This window comes from Bubalus bubalis, chromosome 20 (assembly GCF_019923935.1).
Source record: "Bubalus bubalis isolate 160015118507 breed Murrah chromosome 20, NDDB_SH_1, whole genome shotgun sequence".
Classification (NCBI taxonomy): Eukaryota; Metazoa; Chordata; class Mammalia; order Artiodactyla; family Bovidae; genus Bubalus; species Bubalus bubalis.
This window is the reverse complement of record NC_059176.1, coordinates 21,205,499-21,223,489: the sequence shown is the minus strand read 5'-3', so window position 1 is coordinate 21,223,489 and position 17,991 is coordinate 21,205,499. Positions and strand designations below refer to the sequence as shown.

The following is a 17,991-nucleotide window of genomic DNA, read 5'->3' as shown; positions in this document are numbered from 1 at the left end:
AGGTACTGTTGAAGCCTGGCTTGGAGAATTTTGAGCATTACTTTGCTAGTGTGTGAGATGAGTGCAATTGTGCGGTAGTTTGAACATTTTTTGATTTTGCCTTTCTTTGGGACTGGAATGAAAACTGACCTTTTCCAGTCCTATGGCCACTGCTGAGTTTTCCAAATTGACTGGCACGTTAAGTGCAGCACTTTAACAGCATCATCTTTTAGGATTTGAAATAGCTCATCAGATTTGAAATTCCATCACTAGCTTTGTTCATAGTGATGCTTCCTAAGGCTCACTTGACTTTGCATTCTAGGATGTCTGGCTCTAGGTGAGTGATCACACCATCATGATTATCTGGGTCATGAAGATCTTTTTTGTATAGTTCTTCTTGCTACCTCTTCTTATTCTTTGTCACTTCCACTGTATAATAGTAAGGGATTTGATTTAGGTCATACCCTAATGTTCTAGTGGTTTTTCCCTACTTTGTTCAATCGCTACTTCATCATCAATCCCTACTTCATAGCTTGGCCACCACTAATCTACTTTATATCTCTATGAATTTGTCTATTCTGGACATTTCATGTAAAGTAAATCATATTGTATGTGGCTTCATTTACTTATCACAATTTCAAAATTCACCCCTGTTGCACTAGACGTATAACATTTTGAATGTTCATTCATAGTTTAATCGATATTTGAGTTTGTGCTTTTTGACTGTTATGAATTATGCTGCTGTAGACATTCATGTACAAGCTTTTTAAATGAATATTTTCAGTTCTTTTGAGTGTATGCCTAGGAGTGGAATTACTGGGTCATATTTACTGTATGTTTAACTTTTAGAAGAACTGCCAAATTGTTTTCCACAGATGATGTACCATTTTGCATTCCTACCCTCAGTTTATGAGAGTTGAATTTCACACATTCTCTCCAATATGTTTTTTTCCTTCCTATACAACCACCCTAATGATGAGTGTGGGCATCCCTGGTGGCTCAGTGGTAAAGAATATGCCTGCAATGCAGGAGATGTGGGTTTGATCCCTTGGTTGGGAAGATCCCCTGGAGGAGGGAATGGCAACCCACTCTAGTATTCTTGTCCAGGAAGTCCCATGGGCAGAGGAGCCTAGCGGGCCACAGTCCTACAGTCCATGGGGTCACAAAAGAGTCGGACACGACTTAGCAACTAACAACAATGTAAAGTGGTACCTTGTGGTTTTGAGGCATCCGGTCCCACCACTTCATGGGAAATAGATGGGGAAACAGTGGAAACAGTGTCAGACTTTATTTTTCTGGGCTCCAAAATCACTGCAGATGGTGACTGCAGCCATGAAATTAAAAGACGCTTACTCCTTGGAAGGAAAGTGATGACCAACCTATATAGCATATTCAAAAGCAGAGGCATTACTTTGCCAACAAAGGTCCGTCTAGTCAAGGCTATCCCTAGTTGCAGCGAGCAGGGGCTTCTCTCCACTGTGCGCAGGTTCCTCACGGTGGTGGCTTCCCTTGCTGTGGAGCAAGACCTCTAGGTGCTCTGGCTCAGTAGTTGTGGCACAATGAGGTTAGTTGCCCCGTGGCATGTAGCGTCTTACAGGGCCAGAGATTGAACCCATGACCCTGGCATTGGCAGACAGATTCCTCACCATTCAACCAGTAGGGAAGTCCCCTTTTACCTTTTTATGTGATTGAATAATATGTGGGGCCTGGTAACGAAGAAAAAATAATCTCATTGGATGACAGTGAAGATGAATTGACCCAGAGAAAGGTAAAATACAGAAGCAGCTGCAAAAGCCTTCAGCTGTTTTGTGCTGAAGACTTGCTAGGGAAAGAAGTAATGTGGAAAGGCCATTATTACAGTATCGTGGTCTTTGGAAGACAAATAGTAGGAAGAGTTACCTCTATTGAGCACCTGTCCTCCATGTTTAAACAGCATTATTCCCATTACAGATAAGAGAAGGGAGCCATAGAGGTATGGTAGAGGGATTCAGATTCTAAAGCCATGGTTTCATCAGTAGTATTTAAACTTTAATAAGGCAGCAGATCCATTCCCCCCCACCCAGGTAAATCTTATATGGAAGCCAATATACTCTATGGAAAAAACCTAAACTGATTGAATCAGGATAAGAGCATCTGATTCAGCTTCTTTCTTTGGCCTTCTCTCCTCTTACTCTCACTTTCAGGCATCTCTGTAGAGTTCTGGTTTAAAAATCATTACATTTCACCCTACTGTTTTCCTTCATCTCTTGGTGATAGTGGTTAATAACAGATCATTTTATGAAACAGGTTTTAGTAATGTTTATATGTAAACTTGTACTTAGGTTTATGTCTTAGTCTGACAGGGCTGCTGTAACAAAAATACTGTAGACTGAGTGACTTAACAAACATTTTCATTATAGTTGTAGGGCTGGGAGCACCATGATAAAGGTGCTGCAGATCTGGTGTGTTGTAATCAAAACTTTTTAACAAGTTCATTTTCTTTGTCTTGAAGGCTGTGGCAGCATTGCCTGAAGATATGAGACAATCCAATTTCTATGGTTTTCCATGGGAATTGGTGATATGTGGAACTATTGTTGGATTTTTTGCTGTTCTCTTGTTTTTGTGGAGAAGTTTTCGGTCGGTAAGTAACCAATGCTAGGTATACTAAGAGAATGTTCATTCAGTCTTCATGTTGAATAAGTAATATGAGAAACGTATCTTTTGTTTTAAGGAAACAGGTTATCATTTTGTGGGCTACTCATGTTAATGTGTTGCTACTAGAAACTGAATATAGATTTTAAGGAATTTTTTTTTTCTTTCATTTTTCGGCCACACCATGCAGCATGCAGGATCTTAGTTCCCTGGCCAGGGATAGAACCTATGCCCCCCTGCAGTGGAAGCGTGGAGTCTTAACCAATGGACTGCTTGGGAAATCCCTGTAGGAATTTTTTAAAGTGCTGAAATTTTAAAAAATTCCTTTACACGAGTATTCCATACTAATACTAAAACCCTGCCTTTATTTCTTATTTATTATTTGGGGTGGTGTTCATTTTTAATAGTCTTAAACATCTGTGAATATACCACCCACCTGGAATCAAAGATGTTGACCGTCACTTATATTTAGATGATCCTCCTCATTTCATCCCCCTGCCTCCCTGAAGTAGAGGTAATCCTGTTTAAGATCCTGTGTTGATATTCCAATGCCTCAAAAAAAATTTATTTTTGGTCATATGTATTAAATACATATATCTTTCAGAAGTATAGTAATTTTGCTTAGTTTCATGCCAAATATCATGTTTTAGAACTTTTTTACTCCATCCTATATTGCTAAGATTCATCCATATTTTTGGCTCATTTTGATTGTTTTAATATTACATCAAGAGAAAATACTACAGTTAATTTATATTTTTTATGATCTTGGGCCTTTGAGTTGTTTCCAGCTTTTTTCTATTACAGATCATGCTGCTGTGTAAATTCTTATACTTGTCTCCTTTTGTGTATTTGTAAGTTTCTCTTGGGAATATACTGGGTCTGAGATTTACTTGGTTTAGCATGCTGGAGGTTCTACTTTTAAAAGGTGATGCTAAATTCTTTTCCAGATGTCTGTACCAGTTTATACTCCCAACAGCAATATATAAGAGGTCCCAGGGATCCATTTGATCTCTGTCCTCTCCAACAGTTATTATTGTTGAAATCCTTTATTTTTGCTATTTGAATGGTATCTTACCATGGTTCTGATGTATTCTTTGATCACTAAGGAGATTGGAAACTTTATTTACTGGCCATATGTATTTGTTCTTCAGGGAAATATTTTGTTTATGTCTTATGCCCCTTTTTCTTTTGAGTAGTTTGTTCTTTTCCTTTTTATTTGTAGGAATTTCTTAAGTATTCTTTAAAAATTTTTTTTTAATTGGGGTTTGATTGCTTTACACTGCTGTGTTGGTTTCTGCTGTATAGCAGAGTGAATCAGCTATAAGTATACATATATCTCCTTCCTCTTGAGCCTTCTTCCCAATCCCTACTTATGTATTCTTGATGATATCCTTGTTGATTATGTCTATTACAGATGTCCCAATATGAAACATCTTTTCATTGTTCTTAAGATGTTTTCTGATGAGTAGAAATTCTTAATGAAAACAGTTTCCATTTAGCACAGAAGTGCTTGATCCATTTTGAGTTAATTTTCTGGTTGGTGTAGGGTAGTGAGTCTGTAATTCCCCATCCTCCTCACCCTACCCCGCAAGTAACCTTTTTCCCAGCTTTGTTTATTGAATAGTCTTTCCTTTTCCCATTTGTCTGCCATGCTACGTATGAGAGTGCCACGCGGACATAGACCTTTTCTGTGCTCTTTTTCCTATTCCACTGAGTATTATTGAAAACAAAACATGTGTATCATTCCATATCCATCCATTATTAGGTCAGTCTTGCTAACTTGCTAATTTGTAGTGTTCATGTATCACATATTCTTGCTCTTTTTGTTGTTGTTTCCTTCATCTATCAAAAATAGAGAGAAGTTGGCTGAATTCCACTGTCATGATGGATTTATCAGTTACTTTCTATAGTTTTTTCAATTCTTTCTTTACATATTTTGAGAATATTATGTTAGGTGGATATATGTTTAGAATTGCTATATCTCTTCTTGGTGGGTTAACTGTTTAGTCAATATTTAGTGACCCTCTATAACTCTACTGATGCTTCTGTCTTAAAGTTTCTTATCTGATGTTAATACAGCTAGACCAATTTTCTTTTTGGTAATGTTTATTGTGTCTTTTTCCATGCTTATATTTTCCAGTCTTTCTGTGGCCTTTTTCTTAATGTATGTAACTCTACAAATTTCTCTATTTTATTGGAGTATAGTTGATTTACTATGTTGTGTTAGTTTCAGGCATACAGCAAAGTGATTCAGTTCTGTGTGAATTTTTTTAAATATTTAATCTGAAAATCTGTGTTTTCACTGAGTTTACTGTATCTACATGTTATGATTATTGATTACTGATGTATTTGGACCACTCTCCTAGCATACTTTATTAATTCCACTTTTGATATATTTCTTTTCAGTTCTTTCTGCATTCATGAAGTAAATTTTCCTAGTGAGAAGACAAGAACCTTATTTAGCATACTCTCACATCCCTTGGTCTCTTTCACTTTCCAAACTACTTTCATGTTGGTATAATCTAGAATTTTAGTTCTAAAAATATTTCTCTTTTCTTTTTCACTTTCTTCTCCACCCCTTCTCCATCCCTGAAGACAACAATAAATATTACCAAGATATTTGATCATCAATAATTGACATACCTCTTGTAGGGTCTCCTGGATTTAATTCTTCTCATATTTGGATACTTCTTTCTATATTGTGTTTAGTATTGGTCTTTGTATGGCAGAACTTTTATATGCTTGAGAATGTTTGAATTAAGTCCTTATGTTGGAACAGCAGTTTGTTTGATTTAAGCATTCTGGGTCTAAAGTTTCATCCTGTTAATACTTTAAAATCCTTTACTTCCTTGTCTTTTTATATCTAATGTTACTTATTGAAAGGTCTCTTGTCAGTGTGATTCTTATTCATTTGTAAGTGATCTGTTCTCTGTAGAGGCTTTTGATATCCTTATTTCAATACAATTTGTTTAGGCTTGACTGTTTTCTTATTTCTTCTTCGAATTATCTTAAATATTTAAATATGAAATCTTTTATATTTTTTAATTCTGAGAAGTTTTTTCTGCATTTTACATGTTTTTTTTTTCTCTTTGGGACTATTGCTGTTTAAGATGTTGGCTCTTCTCACTTCCCTATCTCTTTAACGATTTTTTCTCCTTTTTTAAAAATGGTTTACTGTTGCTTTTTTTTTGAAATTTAAAGAAAAAATTTATTGAAGATCTGAAAAACAATTTCTAAAAGATTAACTTTTCCAGAAAACTGTAGCTACACAATGCATTGAGTCTCTCATGTTAAAACGTACATTAGACACAAATACAAAAACCATGAAACAAGCCACTGTTCTTCAGCAATTGGGCAAAGATAAAATGCCTAAAGAACAATATGGATGGATTACTCACAAAGGATGGGCTCTTTAAGCACCATAAAAAAAGGGGAGCACAAATGGATAAATGTTTTCAGTTATATACACTGAATTGAGCCTTTGGCACTAGGAATCAGAGCATTGTGTCATATAGCATTAACACATATTATAAAAGTGCGTAGTGTCAAAGGAATAGAAACCACCAGTGTTCAAAAACAGCTTTGTCAACTAAGCAATAAAACACTCTACAGTATGTCTCTCTGTTGTCCATCACTGAATATACTGGCAGCAACTTTGAAATGAAAAAAAGGAAAGAAAAAAGGAGCTGTAACTCCTTTTATTTTCTCTGTTTAAAATCAAACAGAAAACATCAATTTTGTTATACACGAACATTTTCAAAGTACATTGTTTGTACAAGAGAAGGACTAAGAAACAAAAAGGTGTTTATAGAGATCAAATGTGGGTGGGTGCATGTGCCTCACACGGCTTTCCGATGGTACTCGGGGGAGCCACTTCATAATCGCTGGCACTGAACAAAATTGCAGAGTTCTTTGCCAGGTATTTTAGGAAATTGTGAAGATAATTCAGTAATAAAGCAAGGCTCTTCTCATCCAGAGGTGTATAGGCCAACATTGCTCCAATTCTTACAGTCTCAGGAGATGTGGCCCTCTGTACACCTGGGTGCTTCAGAGTGGTCCGCAAGGATCTCAGCGTGCTGCTGCTGCTGCTAAGTTGCTTCAGTTGTGTCCCACTCTGTGCGACTCCAGAGACGGCAGCCCACCAGGCTCCCCCGTCCCTGGGATTCTCCAGGCAAGAACACTGGAGTGGGTTGCCATTTCCTTCTCCATTGCATGAAAGTGAAAAGTGAAAGTGAAGTCGCTCAGTCATATCTGACTCCTAGCGACCCCATGGACTGCAGCCTACCAGGCTCCTCCTTCCATGGGATTCTCCAGGCAAGAGTACTGGAGTGGGTTGCCATTGCCTTCTCCTCTCAGCGTACTGTGGCCTCTCAAATTTGTAGAGCAGTTGAGTGCCCAGCATCACACTGAAGTACTCATTTTTCCCAGCCACAACCTCATTGACTGCATACTCCTTATCTGATCTGTGTTTCCTCGAGATTTCTTGTGATTTGCATAATCCTCTAGAATGGAATCCACATTCTTCTTGGCAGGAAGATAAAAGAGCTGTTTTTGCTGGGTAATTAAGTCCCAGTCATCAACAAGCCATGGTTTCAGTTCTTCAGGAATCTTTAACTTCAGCTCTGCTCATGAATGTTTCCTGGTTTTCAACAGTAGGATCTACTCGAGTCCTTTTCTTGCAGGGAGGCTGAGGTGTCTCACCGATGCTGCCACCATCTCCATTTCCAGGTGTCTTCTGTTTGTTCTTTTTTGTTTTCACTTCAGCGTTTTTCTGCTGCAGCCCAGCAGTCTTCTTTCCAGGGGCAGCCCCTCTCATCTTCCCCTCTGCCTGCTGCTTCTGATTGGCTTTTTTGAAGTTCTCGTTGTTTCTGCAGATTGGTATCCACGTACTTGAATACTCTGCTTTCTGGAATCCATTCACCCCAATTTTTATTCCAACCACTGTAATGTATATTTTACTTGTTTATCCTTTATGGCAACTTTTACGCCTTTTGCTTCATAAAGAAGAGGCCCATGAAAGCACAGCACTCTCTCACCTCCTGGAATTTAGGCTTCGGGTCCTGCTTCGGCACCATTTATAAGAGATTCGTTGCTGCTGCCTCCTCCTCCTGTTACTTTTCGAGATAGTTTCTGAATCTGTTTCAGTTCACTAGTTATTCCTCATCTAACTAATTATACTGTACCTTGACTTTTAAATCTTGTTTCATTTAATTTTATTCCTGTATATCTTGTGTAGATTATCTAAGTCCCAATTGCTTTTTTTTCTCAGTACTGAAATGGCAACCCACTCCAGTATTCTTGCCTGGAGAATCCCAGGGCGGGGGAGCCTGGTGGGCTGCCGTGTATGGGGTTGCACAGAGTTGGACACGACTGAAGCGACTTAGCAGCAGCAGCAGCACTTGTTTATTCTGGCCCTTGTGGCCCATTTGGGGAGTGAAGGGGGAGCAGGCATGTCCCCATTATTTTTTAGTCCTAAGCCTGACCCCTTTATAAATTCAAAATTTCCCTTCATTGTTTGAAAGAGAGGTTAAAGAAGAAAAAAGGTTTTTTACTTTATAGTCAGCAGATCCATGGCCCCATGGTAACATTTTTCAAATTGTGTTATTTTAGATATTAGTACTAGGGGAGATGATAGGGGCTTCTTTAAGTAGTTTGTTTTGGGGTCAAATATGTTTGAGGAGCAGTGGGCTAAATGAAATGAAACAGGTATTTTTAAGGTAGAGTTATTTCAGAGCCTTGATTATGCTAATAAATAATGTGAATCTTCAATGGGGGGACTTTAATATGTAGTATTATATTCTCAATGGAAATACAACACTTTTTGGTTAGCTTACGTTTATACTAAAGGTAATAGAAACACTTTAAGTTGTCAGTAGCAGTTAAATAAGTTATATTTGCCTGAATATATGTTTGTTTTAATGTAATTTTTGTTAAAAATTTGTTTCAGGTTAGAAGCCGGCTTTATGTGGGTAAGCTCTTTTTTTCTATTTTAGTTCACATCATTGTTGTTTGTAATTAAATAAGATTAAAAACATGGTAACATTAACTCTTTTTTAGGGAGAGAGAAAAAGCTTGCTGTAGAACTTTCTACACTGATTGAAGAAAAATGTAAACTGCTTGAAAAATTTAGCATTGTTCAAAAGGAGGTAAGACATTTTTGAAAATGTGGGCATTCATGTTAGGATCCTCTAGGATCCTTACTTTTCAGTGCAGGTATGTCTGTGTAAGTTTAAGATTATTAATGCTTTGTTTGCAAAGTATGAGAGTTCAGTTGCTTTCATATTACCAGTCTAAATTGTAACCATTGTGGTCGGTGCATAGTGATGTCCCATTGTGATTTCCGGTTTTGTTTCCCTGACCAATGAGGTTGAGCACCCTTTGATGTTTTATTGGTCATTTGGATATATCCTTTTTGTTTCGTGTTGCCTAGTTGATTTTTTTTTTCACATTTTAAAAATTATCTTTGATCTTTTGAAAATCTTTGGTTATCTTTTTCCTTTTGATATATATATTTTTCCTGTATTTTGGATACAAGTCCTTTGTCAGATGCCTGTATTACAAATATCTTCTACTCTGTGGTTTGCCTTTATATTTCAAGTGGTGTCTTGGTAAGCAGAAGTTCTTATTTGTAACAGTCTAATTTGTCAATCTTTTCTTTATGATGACTGCTGTTTGTTTCCTACTTAAATTTTTTTTTTTGTTCTACTCAAGAATATGAAGATATTCATCTGTGTTATCTTTTAGAAACTTTATTTTTTTTACTTTTCTTATTTAGTCTTTTTATTAGTTTGATAGGACTGTTACAACACAATACCACAGACTGGATGACTTACATAGAAATTAAATTTTTCACAGTTTTGAAGGTTAGAAGTCCAGGATCAAGGTGAGGACTGGTTTGGTTTGTGCCGAGGCCTGTCATTTTGACATAGCCGGCCAGCCTCTTAGTCTGTTCTTAAATTGTCTTTTCTCTGTGCAGGTGCGTGTTTCTGATGTCTCTCTGTGTCCAGATTTCCTTCTCTTGTAAGGGTACCAGTCAGATTGGATTAGAGCCTATCTTAATCCAATGGGCTCATTTTAACTTAATGCCCTTTGAAAGGCCTGTCTCCAAATACAGTCACATTTTGAGGTATTGGGGCTTCAACAAACACATATTGAGGGGAAACTCAGTTCAGCCCCAAGTTAATCAGTCTCTAATCCATCTAAAATTGAGTCTGTGATGTATGATTTGGAGGTTAGTATTTCATGTTTTTCATATGGCTGCTGAATTTACCAGTACCATCTATTAAAAGGCCATCTTTCCCCTTTGTTCTATAGTGTTGTTGTCTTAAATCTTGTGACTGTGTATATCTGAGTCTGTTTTTATAATATTTTCTGTTCTGTTGGTCTATTTTATATATATACACACACATACATATGTATATTGGAGAAGGCAGTGGCACTCCACTCCAGTCCTCTTGCCTGGAAAATCCCATGGACGGAGGAGCCTGGTAGGCTGCAGTCCATGGGGTCGCTAGGAGTCAGACACGACTGAGCGACTTCACTTTCACTTTTCACTTTCATGCACTGGGGAAGGAAATGGCAACCCACTCCAGTGTTCTTGCCTGGAGAATCCCAGGGACGGGGGAGCCTGGTGGGCTGCCATCTCTGGGGTCGCACAGAGTGGGACACGACTGAAGCAACTTAGCAGCAGCAGCAGCATATATGTATATATCTTTGCACCAATACCATGCTTTTTAAAAGCTACCTAGTTCGCCTTGGTATCTGACAGTGTAAATCGCCAGACTTGTTTTTCGAGATTGTGTCTTTTCATATAAATTTTCAATCACTTCATCAGTTTACACGTGCACACATGCACATAGCCTGCTAGGAATTTGGGATTACATTGATTAGATAGATTAATTTGAAAAGAATTTACATTTTTACAATGTTGAGTATTTGTCGATGGACCATGGTATATCCCTCTAATTATGTCTTTTTAAAATTCTTAGTGTTGTTTATACATTTTTGTGTTGAGGTCTTGCACAGCTTTTCTTAGATTTATTCCCTGGTATCTGAGGGTTTTGAAACTATTATAGTAGTTTTTTAAACAGCTCTGTTGGGATATAATTCACATACTATACTGTTCACCCATTTAAATTATACAAATGAATATTTATATAATTAGTATATTTTAGTATACTTTAGTATATTTAGTATACTTTTAGTTTATTTACTAAACAAAACAAAATACAAAAACAAAATGTTTTTGAACATACTTTGTACACCCTAAAGGAGCCCTGCACCTCTTAGCTATCACCCTTCACCCAATCTCCCCTATTCCCAAGCCCTAGACAACTTACCCACTTTATATTTCTATAAACTTGCCCACTCTGGGTTCCATTTCACATAAATGGAATGATATATATAACATGTGCTTCGTTGTGACTAGCTTTTTAAACCTAGCATAATGTTTTCAAGACTCATCCATGTTGTGGCAAATATCAATACTATATATATCTTTTTTTGCCAAATAATATTCCTTACCACAATTGACATATTCATTTTTCAATTGATGGTCATTTGGGTAATTGTACTTTTTGGCTGTTATAAATGATGCTGCTACGGACATTCTTGTACACATTTTTGTGTGAATATGCGTTTTGAATTATTTTGGGTGTATACCTAGGAGTAGAATTGTTGGATCTATATTTAACTTTTTGAAGAACTGCCATATTGTGTTTCACAGCGGCCGTGCTAGTTTATATTTCCACCAGCAGCTTGTTGAGTGTCCCATTTTCTCCATATCTTTCCCAACACATGTTATTATGTCTTTTTGATTACAGCCATCCTAACAGATGTGAAGTGTTGTCTCAGTGAGGTGTTTGTTTTTTTAAATTTTATTAAAGCATGGTTGATTTATAGTGTTGTTCAGTGAGGTTTTAATGTACATTTCCCTCATAGCTAGTGATTTGAACATCATACTGATAGGTTTTTCTTTTTTTAATCAGTCTAAAAAATCGTTTTATTTAATTAGACTATTTAGTTCATTTGCATTTAATATAATTTCTAATTTATTAGGGGTCAAATCTACCATCTTAACTATTTTCCTATTTGACCCATCTGTCCCACATGCCTTTTTCTCTTCTATTTTTTTATTTTTGGATTGAAACAGTTTTTAACTAATTCAATATTTTCTACATCAGTGGGTTTGTTAGTTATGGATTTTATTTTTTTAATGGTTACCTTTGAGATTGTAGTGTATATTTTTAAATTATTGAGTTCTAATATAAATTTGTGCTATTATAATACTGCTTAATGAATAGTGCAAAGATCTTAGAATGCTTTAATTCCACTCGCCCCCTTTTATCTATTATATTTTGCCTTTTGCATTATATTTTGCCTTTATATTTATATAAACCCCCAAATAATTTTATTATTCTTTGAGATAGTCAAGATTCATTTGGATTTATCCACACATTTATTCTTTCCATTACTTTTCATTCTTCCCTTCCTTTCCATCTTCCATCTGAGGTGATTTTTCTTCCTCTTAAAGAATAGAAGGACCTCCTGTTCTTTTTTTTCTGTTATATACTGTCGATAACTCTTAGTTTTTGTTTGACCATGTCTTTATTTCTCTGTTTTGTATAATGTTCTTTATAGAAGTTTGAGTTGGCAGTTATTTTCTTTAAGCACTTTGGGGACACCTCATTTTACTTTTTTTTCCTTGGCATGTTGTTTGTGGGTCGAAGTCAGCTATAAGTTTTATTGAAATTTGGTGTAATGTCTTTTTTTGAATTATTTTTCTCTTTCAATTTAAAAACTTGAAGTATAGTTTTCAATAGTTAAATGGACATTCTTAAATACAGTTCTTTTTATTTTCACAGGTGTATTCACCCAGGAATCTACCTTCCTCATTAATACATAAAACATTTCTATCACCTTTGTATTTCCCTTGTCCTCATTTTCATTCAGTCCCATACCCCTGCCAGCAACCACTGTTTGTATTTCTATCTCCATAAATTAGTTTTTGTCTATTTAGAGTTTCTGTAAATGAAATCATACTTTTTTGTGTCTGGCTTTTTTCAGGTAGCATTGTATTTTTGAGATTCACTATGTTGCATATAGTAGTTTTTTGTTTTTTTTTTTTTAACTTGAAAGTAAATTTTCATTATATCAACATACCACATTTTCTTTTATCCGTTTACCTCTGAATGTGGTTATTTCCATCTTTTGGCTATTACGAAAAAAGTTGCTATGATCATTTTACCTTTTTTTGTGTGTGGGTATATGTTTTTATTTCTCTTCTGTAAGTATTTTAGAATTGGTGGGTCATATGGCAGGAAGTGTATAACTTTATAAGAAACTATGTGCCTATTTTTATGATTTTCTGTTTATCTTTGATTTTCAGCAGTGTTACTAGCTGTATGGATGTGGTGTCTTCTGTTATTCATCCCTGGCCTTCATGATGTTCCAGAATCTGTGGCTTAATGCCTTATTTGTTTTAAGACATTAAAACAAATAAGAAACTTAGCTTTTTCAAATACTGTTTTTGCTCTTTTTTCTTCTCTTGCTGGGATTCCAGATACTTGTATTTTAGCTTTTTACTATATCCCACATATCTCTTATGTTCTTTTCTGGATTTCTTATCTTTTTGTTCACACTTTAGTCTGGATATTTTCTTCTGATCTAGCTTCCATCTTACTGATTGTCTTCACCTATACCTGCTGCTGCTGCTGCTGCTAAGTCGCTTCAGTTGTGTCCAACTCTGTGCGATCCCATAGACGGCAGCCCACCAGGCTCCCCCGTCCCTGGGATTCTCCAGGCAAGAACACTGGAGTGGGTTGCCATTTCCTTCTCCAATGCATGAAAGTGACAAGTGAAAGTGGAGTCGCTCAGTTGTGTCTGACTCTTAGCGACCCCATGGACTGCAGCCTACCAGGCTTCTCCGTCCATGGGATTTTCCAGGCAAGAGTACTGGAGTGGGGTGCCATTGCTTTCTCTGTCACCTATGCCCAATCACCTTTTAAACCTTCTTAATTTCATCTGTTGCCTTTTTTTGTTCTAAAGGTTGTGTGGCTCTTTTTGTAGTTCTTTTTCTTTGGCTCAGTGATTGTCTTTTAGTTCCTCTTATATATTAAGCTTACTTATTTTCTTGTCTGAAGGAGAACTCTGTTACTTGAACCCTCTAAGATTGTCTTTTTCTCTTGTTCATTTTTTCTCTTCATTCTCACTCAGATCTTGTTTTCTTGAATGCCAGATTTTTCCATGTTGAGTATCAATAATAGTATAATAAAAATTATCGTGGTAAATTTGAAGCTGTGGATGATGCTGTCTTTCTGCAGTGTGGTTTTACTGTTGCTTTTCATGGAATTGGTGGGTCAGAGGGCAGGTATAGTTTGGAATAAAATTTATAGTACTTTTACTTACAGTGTTGCTTTCTTTCAGTATGAAAGCTTAGAGTCATCTTTAAAGGATGCCAGCTATGAGAAGGAGTCAACAGAAGCACAAAGTTTGGAGGTAAGAACAAATAGATACTTATAAAAGTTAAAGGAAAGGTTTTTACTAAATGACATAAACTTTAAAAGTCATGTATCTTCTCAAAACTCACACTTCTTGGATATTAAAACTTAAAGAAATTTAGGTTAAATATAGGAAATAGAATGTTAGTAAGTAGCATAAGGTATTTTAAAATTTTGAGCCTTTGTTGATGATTTGTTTTGAGTGAAGCATATTCGGTTCACTGTCATCTAGATTTATATAGATGCTCTTAATTCTTCATTTCTGGGAAGTGTATTAAGATAATCATTCTTTTTTTGGCTCAGTTTGCTCCAGGAAGGAAAAACAGAGTTCACTTTCATAAATTTAGGAATAGTTTGAAATAGTAATTATGTAAGTTGAGGCAGTTCTTGCCTTTACCCCATCAAAGGGTTAGGAGCTGACTAGAATGTTACACATAGTGATGTGCTGGTATCTGAAAAGTAGGAGCCTTTATTTTAACACCTGCTGAGTTCTGTTGTGTAAATACTCCTACCATGACCAATTTCAAGGTACCAACATGATGCCACTGAATGTGCAGTTTGGAAGAAATACAGAGTTGGGTCTCCTGATCCAGGTTTGATTTGGCTAATAATAAGGAAGGAAACTGTGATAATCTGTCGTTTAGCTAAGGTATGACAGATAAGGGTTTGTAATAGGAGTGTCATGCTACTGTTTAGAGATGGAAGTGTTGTAAAAAGCATACTAATATTAAAATAGAAAATGATGGACTTTGTACCTTTGGTATACGTGTTCAGTTTAACTTGGCGTTCTCCATCACTGATGTCTATAAATCATCAAAGCATATGAATCAGAATTTCCTAGTAGAGTCCAAAGGAAGTCATAAATTTTATTCCAAATAAAATTGAATTCTTAACCTTTTTTCTTTATGTTACCTATTAATATTCTCAAGAACTTGTTGAAATTATTATATTTTATTTATTTATTTTATTTGTAATTTATTAGATTGAATAAAATAGAATTTCACAAGGAATTTAACATGCTGACAAAAGAACAAAAACTGAAGAGCAAATATATTTACTTAAGCTTTGCAACATTGTGGATAAAATAAAGCATATCAATTTATTCTTAGGCATTGAGTTTTTACTTTAAAATGAATATTTTGGAAGTTTTTCTCTAATTTTGGTAGTTTTTTGAAACATACAGTGTTTATTTTCAAGATTGGTAAACATAGTTGAATATAAACTATAATGTGGTATAGTTACAAAAATTGCTCTTTGAATCTGTAGATAAAATCCAAATATCAGGGTAATTTTGATTCAAGTAAGAGAACTCATATAATCAGGTAGTCAAATTTGGGGAAATATATGCATATATATATTTTTACTATATATATAAATATGCTTTTTAACCAGTATGATATAATATGTACTTGTTTTACATTTATTTTGGCCTGCATTAAGTTCTTTGATTCTTTTGGTTTATTTTTCTTTTAACAAGTTTGTTGAAGGATCACAAATATCAGAGGTATGTTTATTACAGTATTTAAATTTCAATTGGATAATCCAGTAACTAATCATTTTAAATTAAGAAGGCCACAGAAAATATGTCTTAATTCAGTGTAGAATATTATCTTGATTGTCTTTTGAGTTTATTTTTTATTTTATGTATTGAATTATATGAAATTGGACTTTTTCTCATGCTTCTTTTATAATGTTTTAGAGCAGAAGTTGGCAAACTAGGCTCTGAGCTCTCCACCGGTTGTTGTAAATAAAATCTTATTGAAACATAGCCATGCTCATTCATTTATGTGTTGTCTCTGCTTTCTCACTACATATGTATGTGACTTTAGCTGGAACAGAAACTGCATGGCTTTCAAGCCTAAAATATTTACTATCTCTTTCTAGAAAAAGTTTGCTAACACCTGCTAATATTTCTGTGATTTCAGTGTTATAAAAATGAACAAATATATAAACTAGACTTATTTAACTTATAGTGTGTGTATTTGATTACATTCATCTGATTTATCTTCACCAAATATTCCTATGACTGTCTTATAAAGTTTTCTTCCTCTATCAGGCATTCTATGAAAAGCTGACTGAGTCCAAATCTGAACTTGAGGATGAAATACTCATTCTAGAAAAAGAGTTAAAGGAAGAGAAATCTAAACATTCGAAGCAAGATGAATTGGTAGGACTTTTGTGTTTGAGGAGACTGTAGGAAAAAGAATGTTATTGAGTTAAAAAAAATTATATGATATCGGTTAAAGTATTACATGCACTGTAAAAAAAAAAAGTCCAAAGAATACAGAAGCCTATAAAGTGTAGAATAAAATTTTCTGGATCCTCTAGCTCTTTTCATTTGTTAAAGTTAACATTATATGTTACATTTCTTGCATATTCTTATAGAAATTTTCTATTTGCACTATGAAATAGCTCACATAAATCATTTAAGTTGAATAATCACATATATAGTGGTTTTGGATTTTTATTACTCTGAAAGTGTTTTAGGAACTTAAACTTCCCTTTATTTGTCTTTATTTTAAAATCTATCTTAAGGATGATCTTAATGTGTGTGAGATTATTTAGTAAGATATAATGCTAGTAGCCTTCTTATATATAACTTAAATGTTAAGAAGAATTAAAGATGAGTTGAAATACTGTTGTTATATAACTTTCATATAAAATCCCTTTAAGCATATAGCTGTGAAGTTTTCTTAATCTGAATCCTCACTTTTGGAGCAAAAGTGTTAGGTTAATAATATACTTGATAGAAATGGCATCTTGAAAACTGGAGGAGTTCGGTAAATACTTGTTGATTGATACTGTCTTTTTAGATGTCAGAGATTTCAAAAAGGATCCAGTCCCTAGAAGATGAATCCAAGTCCCTCAAATCACAAGTAGCTGAAGTAAGTTGAGTTGTTTTAAAAGGGCTATCGCTTTAAAAATCATTTACATTTTGCTATTACTTTTATAATTAAAGAATTAAATATTAGAATTTAGATCAGATCAGATCAGTTGCTCAGTCGTGTCCGACCCCATGAATCATAGCACGCCAGGCCTCCCTGTCCATCACAAACGCCCAGAGTTTCACTCAGACTCACGTCCATCGAGTCAGTGATGCCATCCAGCCATCTCATCCTCTGTCGTCCCCTTCTCCTCCTGTCCCCAATCCCTCCCAGCATCAGAGTCTTTTCCAATGAGTCAACTCTTCGCATGAGGTGGCCAAAGTACTGGAGTTTCAGCTTTAGCATCATTCCTTCCAAAGAAATCCCAGGGCTGATCTCCTTCAGAATGGACTGGTTGGATCTCCTTGCAGTCCAAGGGACTCTCAAGAGTCTTCCCCAACACCACAGTTCAAAAGCATCAATTCCTCGGCGCTCAGCCTTCTTCATAGTCCAACTCTCACATCCATACATGACCACAGGAAAAACCGTAGCCTTGACTAGACGAACCTTTGTTTGCAAAGGAATGTCTCTGCTTTTGAATATGCTATCTAGGTTGGTCATAACTTTCCTTCCAAGGAGTAAGCGTCTTTTAATTTCATGGCTGCAGTCACCATCTGTAGTGATTTTGGAGCCCAGAAAAATAAAGTCTGACACTGTTTCCACTGTTTGCCCATCTATTTCCCATAAAGTGATGGGACCGGATGCCATGATCTTTGTTTTCTGAATGTTGAGCTTTAAGCCAACTTTTTCACTCTCCTTTCACTTTCATCAAGAGGCTTTTTAGTTCCTCTTCACTTTCTGCCATAAAGGTGGTGTCATCTGCATATCTGAGGTTATTGATATTTCTCCCGGCAATCTTGATTCCAGCTTGTGTTTCTTCCAGTCCAGCATTTCTCATGATGTACTCTGCATATAAGTTAAATAAACAGGGTGACAATATACAGCCTTGACGTACTCCT

General features: G+C 35.6%; 1 protein-coding gene and 1 pseudogene across 18 annotated transcripts in view; one reads left to right on the top strand and one right to left on the bottom strand.

Moving 5' to 3' along the window:
- Positions 1-17,991, top strand: part of MIA2 (MIA SH3 domain ER export factor 2) — a 91,676-nt gene that overhangs the window by 30,554 nt on the left and 43,131 nt on the right. For 9 of the 18 annotated variants that reach the window (XM_025271162.3, XM_006053777.4, XM_025271161.3 and 6 more), the window contains 7 exons: positions 2,471-2,599; positions 8,558-8,579; positions 8,668-8,756; positions 14,035-14,106; positions 15,586-15,612; positions 16,165-16,275; positions 16,922-16,993. In XM_025271162.3, coding sequence (XP_025126947.3) covers positions 2,471-2,599; positions 8,558-8,579; positions 8,668-8,756; positions 14,035-14,106; positions 15,586-15,612; positions 16,165-16,275; positions 16,922-16,993 — 522 coding nt within the window. Of the gene's footprint in view, positions 1-2,470; positions 2,600-8,557; positions 8,580-8,667; positions 8,757-14,034; positions 14,107-14,636; positions 15,563-15,585; positions 15,613-16,164; positions 16,276-16,921; positions 16,994-17,991 lie in introns of those variants that run through there. The other 9 variants (XM_006053776.4, XM_006053774.4, XM_006053773.4 and 6 more) reach the window with 2 other exon arrangements.
- On the bottom strand, positions 6,450-7,685 carry LOC102408169 (annotated as a pseudogene).